Genomic DNA, 13993 nt, shown 5'->3' with positions numbered 1-13993 from the left:
GCACAGGAGCACCCACTGAGTCTAGCTAGGATTGCACACAGGAGCACCACTGAGTCTAGCTGGGATTGCACAGGAGCACCCACTGAGTCTAGCTGGGATTGCACACAGGAGCACCACTGAGTCTAGCTGGGATTGCACACAGGAGCACCACTGCGTCTAGCTGCGGTTTTGCACAGGAGCACCACTAAGTCTAGCTAGGATTGCACACAGGAGCACCACTGAGTCTAGCTGCGGTTTTGCACAGGAGCGCACGTGAGAGGTTATAAAGTCACAGACACCTGACCTGCAGCTATACCACAGAGGCAAACCTACTGCCTGTTATCAAGGTGTTCTGGTTAACAGTCCACAAAGAGCAAGTCTGAACACTGGCCCAAGAACAGCCTTACCCTCAGTTTTCTCTGGGTCATGGCTGTCTCCAGGGCAATTTCTCTTAGCGGATCTCTGGAGATGTCAAGCATGGAAGCTTTGATTGTGTCCCCTGGATACAGGCTCAACCGAGACTGCCGGAGAGCCATCCTGGCTTGCAGCTGCATCATTTCTTCTTCTTGCCGCTTCAGCATCATCTCTTGATTGATTAAGCTGCCTTCAAGGGATGCTTCGTACTGTCTAATACAGAGAAAAGAGACGGGCAGTACAGGCTGTCAGGAAATCGTGGTGCAAGGCTGATACGGGAAACTTCCTATTAAGTAAGGTATCAATAATGTAAACATTTACTTATTTTTAAAGACTTATTGTTAATTAATGTATATATTTGTGTGCCTGTGTGAGTTTATTTACACCACATGTGTGCAAACACCTGCGGGGACCAAGAGTTCTATCTGTCCTGGAACTGGAATTACAGGTACTTATGAACTCCTTAATGTGTGTGTGTGTTTATGTGTGCGCATCCAGCATCCTCTGATGATCTGCTTTCCCTGTGGTTCCCTCAGTCAGGGGCTGTGTTGTTCCTATGGACCTATACCTTGAAGGTCAATGGAATTCTGCGTAGTTCTTATGTGAGTACATGTGAAGACCGAAGGTCAACCTCGGGTATGGTTCCTTAGATGCTGCCTATTGGTGGGGATAAAGCTGGCCTGAAGACCAGAGTGCGAAGCTAACCACTAGTTAGCCATAGAGCCAGGCAGTAGTGACACACACCTTTAATCCCAGCACTAGGGAGGTGGAGACAGGAAGAGATAGGCTGGGCGGAGAGAGGAATCTAAGGCAGGAGACAGGAGCTCAACACATTCAGTCTGAGGACTTGTAGAGACAAGATACCCCACTCGGTCTGAGGATTTCATAGACAGAAGAACTAGTGGCTGGCTGCTCTGTTCTCTGATCTTTCAGCCTTCATCCCCTAATACCTAACTTGGGGTTTTTATGCTTAAGACCAATTAGATTCGTGATACACCTATCTTATTTTTTGAGACAAGGTCTCTCAACAAGACCTAGGCTTGGCTGATCTATCAAGGCTGGCTAACCAGTGAGTCCTATGGGAGAGCCAACTATGTACCGCACCAGGCTTTAGTCAGAGGTTCTTGACATCAAACTTAGGCCCCTGTGTTTGCACCGCAGATGCCTTGCTCACTGATTCATCACCTGAACCCCTCTGCTTAATTCAGCTTCAGCTTCCAGACCTACTGACTCCTCGGCGAACCCCAGCTCCCTTTCAGTACAGGCCACGGAGTAATGCCTGCTAGTGTGCTTTGTTGCAGGCGTGTACTGTTCTGTTGCTGCTCCCCTCCATCCAAGACATAACGTCTCACTTGGCTTTACCTCGTTTCTTCTTGGAACTGTTCTGGTCACTGTTCATGGTTATGGTCCGTGGACCTGGGAGTCTTCTGATACTCTGAGCCCTCTCTTGGCTAGCAGGTGGCCATGCAGCTGCCAGAACTCACTGCCTCTATCCTCTATTTGTCTAACCTGATTCTGCTGACCGTGCTCTCATCTCCTTGGTCAGTCAACCCACTGACTCCATTACCGGCTCCAGCCCTGTCATTTCTGTCATTCTGTCCTCTTGCCTTGCCCGGCTTGGAATCTGAGGTCCATCCATCAGTGTGATTACTCCTTCGCATATGACCTCATCACCCATGAGACTGCAGGGCCAGGCTGCCTGGCCCACTGCTGTGGGGGCCCTCCTTCCACACTGCTTCTCTTGTCTCTCCTCCTCCTCCTCCTCTCCATGGGGGACTTCCCCTTACTTCTGTCACTGACACAGAAAGCAACCCAAGTGCCCTCCCTGGATGTTAATTACACCTTTGCCTTGGCGTTCTAAACCAAAGCCACTTTATTTCCTTCCGTGTCTGATCTTGAACCACTTGTTCAGGAGACAGCCTAGGAGTTGGTCTTATTTCTTCTTCCTTACAAACTGCGAATCTAGTCACACATCAAGTGCTTAAGGCAGCTGTGAGACAGTCACATCCGACTTTCCTCTGACACTAGCCTTCAAGCCTGCACGGTCTGCATCATCTACTTTCTCAACAGGTCATTGCTATGTTAGGTTTCATCTTGGCTTTTTATGCTTTTAGTCATACATGGCTTCCCTCACAGCTAAAGTCCTTACCTTAGCATCTGTGACCTCACCCAGTTGGGGCCCTGATTACTTGGTCACCACTCCCGAGTGCACAACGTCCTTCACTCATTCTGTGTGGTCATGCTGCTTTTTACTATTACAGTAAAGGTGACAATGTCTCCCTGTCATAGTTAGGGTTAGGACTGCTGTGCTGACCCCATGACCAAAGGCAAACCGGGGAACTGTTTGACTGACACTTTTACATCATAGGAAGTCACACAGGGCAGGAACCTGGAGCTAATGCATGCAGGGGTACTGGCTTGGCTTGCTCACTCTTTGTTGCAGAACCAGGAACACAGGCCCAGGGAGGCATCATCCACAATGGGCTGGGCCCTTCCCTATCAATCACTGATTAAGAAAATGCCTTGCAGGCTTGACTGCAGCCCAATCTTAAAGAGGCATTTTCCTTTCCTTTTTCCTTTCCTGAAACAGGTTTTCTCTGTACAACACAGCCGTGGTTGTCCTGGAACTTGCTTGGCAGACTAGACTGGCCTTGAACTCACAGAGATCCACCTGCATCTACCTCCTGAGCACCGGGATTAAAGGCATGCACCACCATTCCCCAGCTGGAGGCTTGAGGTTTCCGCCTCTCAGATGACTTTGGCTTGTGCCAAGTTGACACAGAACTACACCTGCTCAGATCACTCTGCCCACAAGAGGCAGGACTGAGAAACCACATTCTGACCCACCTGCTGCATCAGCCTGCTGTAGAGCGCTTCAGAGCATAACTACCTAGAAGTGTGTTGGTTCCCTTCTTTCTTGGTCTGCTGGCTAGCTCTCGTCTCTAGGTAATCTCTGTGTGTGCTCACCTATCGTCTCTAGGTAATCTCTGTGTGTGCTCACCTAGTTAGCTCTCGTCTCTAGGTAATCTGTGTGTGTTCTCACAGTACCGGAAAGGATCAAGTGTGTGGTGAGTGCCCAGCAGGCACGGAGCGAGTAGGATCCTATGGTTTACCTTCACCTGGAGTCTAAAGTAGTAAGGACTTGGATCTATGCACTTTAACTCCACAGTGCAGTCTCACTGACTAGAACTAATCTTAGCAGTAAGGAGACATCAGCTTATCTCTTTAAATACAGATGCAAATCATTTCACTAAGAACTGAAGCAAATCAGATGTAAAAAGAACAGAGAGGCTCCAAATCTAGAAAAACCCCGTGTTGCTGGAGAGGAGCATATGCGCTGTCCACGAATGGACTCAGGGGAAACTGTTTGTCACAGACGTAGAAAGAGGCCTGCCAGCGCAGAGAGGCCCAGAAGCAGTGTGCGGACACTGTGTGCATCGTCACTTCAAAAGGCAGCGCATGAAAAGGCTAGGGAGTCTCTTCGGCACAGCTCTGAACGTCTTTTTAGTCATTAAAAGGCACTTTGGTAGCCAGAATCCAGAAATGGCTCATTCTGCTACGGCTGACTCACTGTTTCCTGTCAGTGTCTCCCCCACCCCGAGCAGACACCAACAGCGCTCTGGGTCTGTTTATCCACTTCATTCTCGCTGAAGGGAATGGAAACCTTCTTGTGAGGAAGCATGCATCATGCATAAATGCAGTGCTGCCTTAGAACAGAGCAGGGGCTCCCGGTCTCGGGCAGAAAGAGGGAGGGTGTCGGCAGAAACCCTAGCGCACACCCAGGAAGCCTGTGCATCAGAGGAATTCTGACAGGGTTTTAGTCAGTGTGTGCTCCTGTGGGCAGGAAATGATGGCAAGAAGTGAAAAGGAAGTTAGAGAAGTGAAGTTCAGCAGTTTCCACGTGACAACAGCACGCACACCGGGCAATCGATGTGCCCTGCACTTGGCTCTCTCAAACTTGGTCGCTGTGAACTCTACAGAGCACTTGAGCTCCAAAAGCCACTTTACCCTTGAAGCACCGACTGGCAGGTTCAGGTGGCCTTACTGCTAACCTTTCCTTACCGAACCTAGAGGGTCAGAATTAAGTCTCTCCTAACTCATGCTTTGGAGATTCCTTATTAAGAAAACTGATAAAGTTCCCACGATGCCTTAGTTCTTTTGAAGAAATGCATCCTTAAGTAACGGACAGAAATCGCTGTTAACAGATAACCCCAATGGTTTTCTAGTTATTTCTATTTCTTCTTTCACTGAGGCTAAAAAGGGATATAAACCATTCATAATTTGTCTCACTCAGACACATAGAGGAGGAAACCCTAAAATAAAAATTCTCCCTCAATTCAACACTGATTTCTTACTGTTCAACCCCAAAGCTTTGCCTTCTACTTGTTTCAAAATAATCAAAAAGCTTTCATCATAAGAAAGTAGTAATTAAAATGCCATTATGTAAGTAGAAAATTATTTTTATAAAGAAAAAATAAGAAGTGAAAGGAAAAAAACTCGGGTCATTAATTAAGGAGTAATTTTTTAGTACATGAGTTTAATTACCTGAAGTCTAAACCATGAATAACTTTTAATCACACGGCTAGAATTACATGGTCTATTAATAGTTTACAGGTGAGCATGTTGTCGGGCATATCCACTAGCTAAGTGCAAATGTCTGAAAATTTCCAGATGACCCTCTCAGCACCATCTGAAGTGAGCAATGAGTCTGTGGAGTCTTCATGCTTTGGAAATACACTTTCAATGCAACCTTGACCCTCAAGCGCCATGTTACAGCCTTGAAGTCAGCACTCTGTGTCCATGCAAGGCAAGTGTGTGCCTACGACAGTGATGCACACCAACACACTAACTACTTACCTGACGAGTCTTTCAGTTTAATCAAAGCAAAACGTATACACAACTCTTAACACAATTACCCCAGACCCGACACACATAAACACTAACAACACATAACAAATTTGCCAAGTATTTCAGTATGAAGCTGACACCACACAGCCTCAAACTGGCCTTAGAAATATGCCAGGGAACCTCTTTAAGCCAACCACTGAGTGAACAATTAACTTTTTAAATAATAGCTTACATAGTGGTAATCTAATTACCCATTCAACCAGTTCACACTGAATACCCGAGCTGCCCCAGTCTTTCAGAGTGCAGATAACTGCTATTTACATTTTACAAATAAAGGTTCACTATGTTTTCAGACTTTTAATGCCATGCCTTAACCTTTCTGATTGTTGTATATATTTGTATTGGCAATTTAAAAGTCAGGTGCCAACGGTAATTAAAGAGAACCAAACCAAGCCAAACCAAAACCATCCACCTGTGACTGGAAACGAGTGCTTCCCAGTGCCATACCGTGGTCTCTGTGACGAGCACTGACCGGCTTCTTCTACTCCAGGAAGACCGCCTCTAGATTCAAACCTCTTTGAAGCTTCACTTCTTCTCACTACTCGTAAATAAAAGAGAATGGTGGACATGATAAAAATAGCAAAGCGATCTTGTCTAAAAGGCAAGCACTTAGCAGAAATAAGGTAATGTGTGACTCACAATCATGCAATCAGGGACAGGCTATAAATTCTGCTGAGGTTAAGTCCTGTCACTCTTGTCATTGTTCGTTTTCCTGTTTCTTTCTGAGATAGGGTTCTCTGTGTAACAGCCCTGGCTGTCCTGGAACTTGCTCTGTTGATCAGACTGGCCTTGAACTCACAGAGAACCGCCTGCCTCTGCCTCCCAAGTGTTGAGATTAAAGGTGTGTGTCACCATGCCTGGCTAAGTTTTAAAGACAATGACTTCTGATGTGGAATTCCCCTCTGTACGCTGTGAATGGCAGGAAGAATTCAGGTAGGTAGGAAAACTAAACTGAATGCAAAGGGAAAGAAGGCCGAGTAAGAGAGATGCCATGTAGCTGCCAAAGGAGAAAAATGCCAGAACCTTACTTGCAGGCCATAGCCTGTGGTGAAACATAAGATTGATAGAAATGGGTTAATTTAAGATGTAAGAGCTAGCTAGGAATACACCTGAGCTGTTGGCCAAGCAGTGTTGCAACTGATCTAGTTTCTGTGTGATTATTTGGGTCTGGTGGCCAGGAAATATAAGCACAGTCTCTGGTTACAGACTTCCTTCCTTTTTGATGAAATGATTATGTCACTGCTTTGTGAAACTGCTACTATCTGATAAACAATTTTAAAAGTAAACATTTTACAATCTTAACCTTTTGACAAGTTTTGTTTAAAAAATATTAAAAATAGTGACAGTTGCTTCTTAAAAAAGATACTTTGCTTGCTTTAGGTGACACGTACCTTGTCTGAAATCTGACTCTGAGGAGATAATAGATGGGCTTTCACTGGAGGTACTGAAGAGATCACTGTGGTAAGGTTTGTATCTTCGAACTGGTTCTAAAAGAATTTTTAAAATTTATAAAGTTTATACAATGCCACACAAATTAAAAAAAAGAACACACTCAATCTTGATTAGAAAATTTTATATATTACTTTAAAATTGAAAAATTAGGCTCTAATGTAGGGATACTTTGCACATAGGCTGAAAGTGTGGATTCTGGAAACAGACTGCTTGGATTTTGCTACTGTTGTTGTTTGCCAAAAAAGGGGTTTTAGTAACTGCACATTTCATAAGGTTGCTGATAGAAACAAAAGAACACACACCCAAAGCTCTTAGGACAGTATGGATATTATAGGAGCAACATTCATATCAGTTTTAGGATGCTATGTGTAGTTTTATGTCAGGTACTTACTGCAAGGGATCAAACCCCCAAGAGCACAATCCAAGAGGCTTCACAACATGGAAGGTAAGTACACAAACACACAATGCAAGAGAGGACATTCAGTTCTACCAGAATGGGAAGGGAAGAGTCAGGAAGGGCTCCTGTAGAGATCTGTTTGGACAGTGCCTCCTGCAAGGGGCTAAGGCAGGGGCAAGCATGGACTAAAACAAAAATACCATACAAAAAATATTTGTATCTTTTAAAGTTTGTTTTATGTGTTGGAGGCACTGTCCATCCATGTTCTGACTGACCCTCTTCTCCATCCCCACTGTCCCTGTGGGGGGCACTGTCCATCCATGCCCTGACCCCTCCCCCCCTTCTCCATCCTCACTGTCCCTGTGGGGGGGGGCACTGTCCATCCATGTCTGGGTTCTCTATTCCCTCTAGCTTCCTTTCTGTAGTCTTGCTCTCCATATAACCCAGCATACAGAAAGTGGGCTTGCCAGATTGGAAATCTGGGCACAGCACTGTAGTTCTCAAACGCTTTCAAACTAGAGTCCTTTGGAGGACAATTTATAAACTCCTTAGGTTGCTATTCAAGGGCTGTCATCCTCAGGTCCACACTAAGATTTGTAACATATTTTGAAAGCTGCAGATTTTCAGTGGTGAGAATCTGCTCGACAGTACAAAACTTCGCTCACAGTCCAAGTTTATCATACAAATATTTAAATCAAAATTTAAAAACTAAATCCATGTAGAAGTTTCATCACTATGTTTTTCCTCAAGCAAATTCTTCCCTTGCATCAGCACCCCACTGGTGACCAGCACAGCAGCTCTTAGTTACCCTGGAAACGCGTGCTGAGTACCGCCATCGTTTCTCTCGTCTGAACTCTGTAAGCTAAGCACTGAACTGGACATCTCTTCTCATACTTCCCATTCCTTACGCTTCAGTAGCTGCTGCCTCTCCATCCCGACCTGCCTCTCTCACTAAATGATGAGGTCTTTCCCAGAAAGATGAGCCGCTTCTTACATCCGGCACATGCCCAGTGTGCAGCAAGCACACGTTTCCTGTGTCAGTGAATGAAAACAAGGGTTCCACTAAGGGGACCTTCAGGTGACCTTGTCAAGAATCACTTTCACAGAACCAGCAGAACAGAAGGTCAAAGGAGGACAGGTGGGAAGAACTGGGGAGATGCGTACACGCTGTTGTTTGTTTCCATAAGCTGGCACTTTGGAGGGGAGAGCTATTGGCCCAGGGGACGAACTGCTCGTGTTTTCTGGTGGTTGACAAAAAGCCTGTTTTTGAAGTTGCAGATGATAGTCAGAAAAACCGATGGAAAATGTGCTGACGGAAATGGAGATGGAAAAACACAAGGGAGGCTTCACAAAGAGGAGAAACAGCAGGCAAGGAAGAAGGTAAAAACAAAGATTTGAAATCTCAACATAGCAACATCAGAAGGTCATTTGGCAATAAAGGCTGAGGCACGGTGAAGGAGCCCTGTGGCTAGAACCCCGACACCAGGAGAGACAGCACCCTGGGAAACTATGAGAAGAGTCAGCGAAAGCCACAGGATTCCATCATGTGGGCCCTCGGGGTAAGGATGCATGAATTTTAGTGACTTATCCAAACTGTATTGTGGCTTTTTGTGGATTTTAGAGAGAGCAGCCCATGGGAAATGCCCTAAAGTGAAGCAAGATGGAGATGCTAGATGGCAGGTCACTGGAAGAAGTGAAGAATATCTCTTTTCCCGAATAGTCTGCAGATTCAAGGCTAGGAACATCACAAATCAAGTGTTCGTGCTAGGTTTCAACAGAGATTGCACAAGAGGTCGAAGCTAACGAATAATGAAGAGGTTAGTTAAACAGCATCACAAGAGCCAGGTCGGTGGAGCCAGCACAGTGTGCTGGGAGAATCCCGGCAGAGCAGGAGTCTTGCTGAGAAAGAGACTTTAAACTAACACGAGCCAAGTAAATGCCTGGCCATGAACTCATGGGAAGGAAGTTTCTATGATAACGTTCATCTGAAGAACAAGGCATACTGTTGCTGATGAACAGACCGTCCAGCCTGTGCGCAGTCAACACAAGTATACTCTCATCAATGAAAAAGGTTTCAGAATTGAAAAGCATTTTCTAGCCCTCTGTGAACGACCGCATTCTACTACAGAGAAATCTCATGGTAAAATAAAGTTTCAAATCCACTGGGTGAATATGAATGTTATTGAAAAGGCCATGGAAGATGAAGAACAACAAAAACAAACAAACCCCAGGAGTGCCAATGAAAACAGTAATGTTACCGAATACTACTTTATTGCTAAACACATTAAAGAGTTACTTAGGAAGAACTGTTTCATTTGAAGGCACCAAAGCACTTTGGCTTTCTTGTTGCCAACCTCTCCTGCAAATACCATGTGGGATTTTCCAGGGAACCAGCACCAAATCACAAATCCAGAACTGCAAGTTTCAGGACAGCTAGACCAGCAAGGCCTGGGAGAGGACCTGGCCGTAGACACAACATGCTCTGTTGTTTCACAAAGCTAAGAAGGAAGATGCAGCAAACCTGTTTGATACACCAACCAGAGAGGTTTCCTGCGCTCGAATGCTGGGCCTCAGAACTCCAGCTTCGCGCTACATAAAGCAGCACATGAATCTACTGTTTCTGAACTATTTCTGTGAACTGAATCTCATCTGCTAGGTCTCATTTTGTGTCTATGTTTCCTATGTTAGCTTATAGTCTGTGCTTTGCCTTTTCTCTTTAGCCAGGGTTCCATCTGGAAGACAAAAGCAACTGTGTTCAACCCCTTAAAGCTTCTTGAGAATGCACCCTCCTCCCCGAAAAGTCCACTGTCTCCAGAGGCTGTTTTCAGGACTACGCCCAGGTTGGGGCACACCACCATGTTATGAACTAGCACTCTCCAAATACACTAGATGGCTAGCTCTGTCTTTAAAGGGTAGTAAGACATTTTCCTTCTTTACAGTGGGGGAAGGGCCATTTACACGGAAGTGACTGGTCTTGCGGGCCTCGTGTAGTCCAGTGTCATTAAAGTGCTGTCAGTCACGCTCTTCCATGCAGTAACGGGACAGATATAACTAGATCAGAAGTCCCAGACAGTATTTTTTACTGAGTTATAATTTTAAAAAGGTTTATAATCACATTAAATTATCAGCTAGTCATGCTTACAGCAATAAAAAGCTTTCACCTTTGTCAGTGTGAGCTCCCCTGCCCCTCTCTGTTTTTTCAAGACAAGAGTTTCTCTGTATAACCCTGGCTGTCCTGGAACTCGCTCTGTAGACCAGGCTGGCCTCAAACTCAGAGATCCATCTGCCTCTGCCTGGGTGCTAGAGTTAAAGGTGAGGACCATCACTACCCCATCCATTTCTAAATTAGACAGCAACACCAGCCTTTTCAGAAATGTCCTACGTCAAGGCCATCGACGCTGGTTTGGAGAAGCCCATGCACCGTGCTCACAGACCACTTGGGTCACAACATTTCTTGGCTCTGTGATGATTTACATGCCTAGGTCTCAGGAGGCACTGACCAGAAAAAGGTTTTCTACCTCAGCTCTTGTGTGTAGCAGGCGGACAGAACCTACATTTCTGTGAAGTGCCCTGGCATTATCAAACACCTTGCTCTTACAAGACTCAGATGAGAGTGACATTTATCTTTGTTTCCTTTTTGGATTTTTGAGACAGGTGTGTAGCCCTGGATGTCTCTGGACTTGTGGTGCAGACCAGGCTGGCCTCAAACTCACAGAGGTCCATCTGCCTCTGCGTCCTGAGTTCTGGAATTAAAAGCATGTGCCACCACAGCTGGCAGTGTTTTCTGTCCACATCTCAAGGCACAATTCTAGCACTCTGGATTTGGTCTAGATCCCAGGACTATAGTACTAATTGTGTAATTAAGAAAAAAAGTTTGATACTTATGACAATGTTCAAATATACATAAAAACAAATAATATAGATGTCACATACAACACATCTCTTGGGACTAATGAGAATTTTAAATGGTATCAGACAATGTTGTGTTTGTGTATGTGTATACATGTCTGTGTGTGCAACATGTGCCGATGGAGGCGAAAGGACAACCATTGCTGTCGTTCCTGAGGTTTCGTCTATTGTTTCTTGAGACAGGGTCTCTCTTTGGTTGGAGCTTTCTGATCTGTCTAGGCTGGGTGGCATTGGGCCTACAGATCTGCCTGTTCCCACTTCCCCAGCAGTGCGGTCATTGTGCACTACCATGTCCGGTTTCTCTTTGGGGTCTACGGATTGAACTCAAATTTCCATTTAACGACTGCAAGACAAGATGCTCCTAAGAACCTATTTACGGAATATTACAAAGTTTTCTGAATACTAAAAATTATGGTCATATGAAATGGACTGAATTGGGCTCCCCTCTATATGCTGTGAAGACCATTGTTTAATTTTAAAAAAAAAACTGTCTTAGGCCTGTGCAGGGCAGAATAGAGGTGTGGGGGGGGGTACTAAACTGAATGCTGGAGGAAAGAAGGTGGAGTCAGGGAGATGCCATGTAGCCACCAGAGGAGAAAGACGCTGGCTGCCAGTTGGAACCTCACAGTAAAATATAAAATAATAGATATGGGTTAATTTAATATGTAAGAGCTTGCTAGGAATATGCTATAGTGATTGGCCAGGCAGTGATTTAACTGATACAGTTTCTATGTGGTTATTTTGGGGCTGAGCAGCCGGTAACAAACAAACAAGCAGCCTCCTACAACACATATATCTCAATGTACACTTTACAAAATGCATTTGTGGCCTCTACCTTCAGTATGATGCCAGTACTAGGGAAACTGGGATCTCATCAGTATGATGGAAGAATTATGTCCACCTTTGCTGGGCTAAACTACTCTCTATTTGCCAGTTTATAATTTTTTATCATCTATTAAATGTGTAGATAAGACCTACAACAAAGAAAGTGGTAAACATGGGTCCATTTATGCTAGGTCATGTCTCATTCGTCTGAGAATTTCCTTTACTAAAACCTGCTAAGAGTGTGTGACTTCAGACACAGAAGGAATTCTGGAAATATCAGGGTTAAGAACAGCAAGACTGAAAAACACTAGGGAGATCACATCAGTGAAACCAAAGTCCACCAGACTGTACTTATAACACAAGCACCACACACACACCATACACACACAGATACAGATATACATCACACACACAACACACATACATATACACACCACACACTAGCACCACAAACATACACAGCACACATACAAAACATACACAGAACATATACACACCACAGACACATACATATACACAGCACATGTACACCACATACACACACACCCAGACACATACATATACACCACACACACACACCATACACATATACAAGTACCCTCTCCGAAATCACCTGACCACTGGGAAAGACTAGAATGAATAAGACTAAAGAGGCATGACTGAGAATTTAGCTATATTCTGTAATATTACATATACCACTGTCTCAAAAAGAAGAGGGTACAGTGAGAGTATTTTTTATCCTTTACATACAGCTTCCTCCAGGGAACAGACATGACGCCAACTCTCCAACCACACTGATTCCACTGATAACAATTAATAAGCAGCGTCTCAGGGGTTATAATTTTCCAGAAGTTCTTTACAACCAAGAACCACAATTTCTACTAGTGCAATACACATCAGTGACTTAGCTGCATGAACTTATGGTGTGTGATCATGGCTTACAAGTTGAGGCGTCTCAGTATTTGCATACAATTCTGGGCTCGCACAAAGCTCTCTCATTCAACCATTTTCACGTTAAATTAATCTAAGCCAGCACAAACTATGACCTAAAGGCAGCATTACAAGTGACACACAGACAAGCTCAGGCTACTAATGTACAGAAGGTGACACTCAGCCACCTCCATTGCCAAGACTCCGTGTTTAGCTTGGTATTTCTGTGCTTTCACTACACGACTCAGAGAGCGATGTCAGCTCTAAGATGACAGCAGTGACTGCCTTTCTACTTCACACTAAACATCTTAGACCTCACTTTTGTTTTTAAATGAAATGGCCCTAATAAATGACACACTTCAAGGAGCAGAGAAACACAGTTGTACTGCTGGTATTTACACACTGGATGAACCTTTCTGGGCGTCCACAGAAGTCACTTTCCTCTGTTCTCCAGGTCCCTCTCTAGTCTGCATCTGTGCTCTGGTCAGCAGAATGCAGTCTAAAAGTCCCGAGAGGTGAGATCGTGTGGAAGGCGGATTTAACCTGGAAGAAGGGTTACATGGAGAACCTCTGTGACTGAGCCATTCCAAACATGTAAAGCTTGTGCCAAGGCAGGTGTGACAGAAAGTCTCCAGTTCCCAGGGCCCGGAGCGATGTGGAGCTGTCAGTGCTCATTGAACACCATCCAGGATTCTCTGCTGTTCTTACCTCACCAGCCTTTCAACAACATTCAAAGGCAGATGATGTGATTTGATTCTCAGAGTGGAGAAAAAGAGAATGCTCACTACTTCCATGATTGGCCAGAGACTATTACTAAAGTCTACATCCAAAAGATCACCACCAGGTACGCTGTGGCACACTCAGGTTATATTAACAAGCATGTGTTTAGTACCTATTATGTCAGGGACACAGCTAGGAAATACACACAGGCTTACAGGAAGAGAAACAAAACCCTTAGGGCGATGTCCCCAGTTAGTTCCTTGGACAGCTGAGGACAGAGAACCTGAAATGACCCTATCCTATAGCCATACTGATGAATATCTTGCATATCACCATAGAACCTTCATCTGGAGATGGATGGAGATAGAGACAGAGACCCACACTGGAGCACCGGACTGAGCTCCCAATGTCCCAAGGAGGAGCAGAAGGAGGGAAAATATGAGCAAAGAAGTCAGGACC

At 44.8% G+C, this 13993-nt stretch overlaps 1 protein-coding gene across 6 annotated transcripts in view; it reads right to left on the bottom strand.

Moving 5' to 3' along the window:
* Ptpn13 (protein tyrosine phosphatase non-receptor type 13) overlaps positions 1 to 13993 on the bottom strand; it is a 180333-nt gene that overhangs the window by 79095 nt on the left and 87245 nt on the right. For all 6 annotated transcript variants that reach the window (XM_050155706.1, XM_050155709.1, XM_050155711.1 and 3 more), the window contains 3 exons: positions 6693 to 6788; positions 5749 to 5839; positions 387 to 606 (listed from right to left, as the gene is read on the bottom strand). In XM_050155706.1, coding sequence (XP_050011663.1) covers positions 387 to 606; positions 5749 to 5839; positions 6693 to 6788 — 407 coding nt within the window. The remainder of the gene's footprint in view (positions 1 to 386; positions 607 to 5748; positions 5840 to 6692; positions 6789 to 13993) is intronic.

The sequence above is a fragment of the Alexandromys fortis genome, unplaced genomic scaffold (assembly GCF_014885135.2).
Source record: "Alexandromys fortis isolate MF-2015 unplaced genomic scaffold, M_Fortis_MF-2015_v1.1 scaffold_87, whole genome shotgun sequence".
NCBI lineage: Eukaryota > Metazoa > Chordata > Mammalia > Rodentia > Cricetidae > Alexandromys > Alexandromys fortis.
Note: the sequence above shows the minus strand (reverse complement) of the source record. Positions and strands in the feature narration are given on the sequence as shown.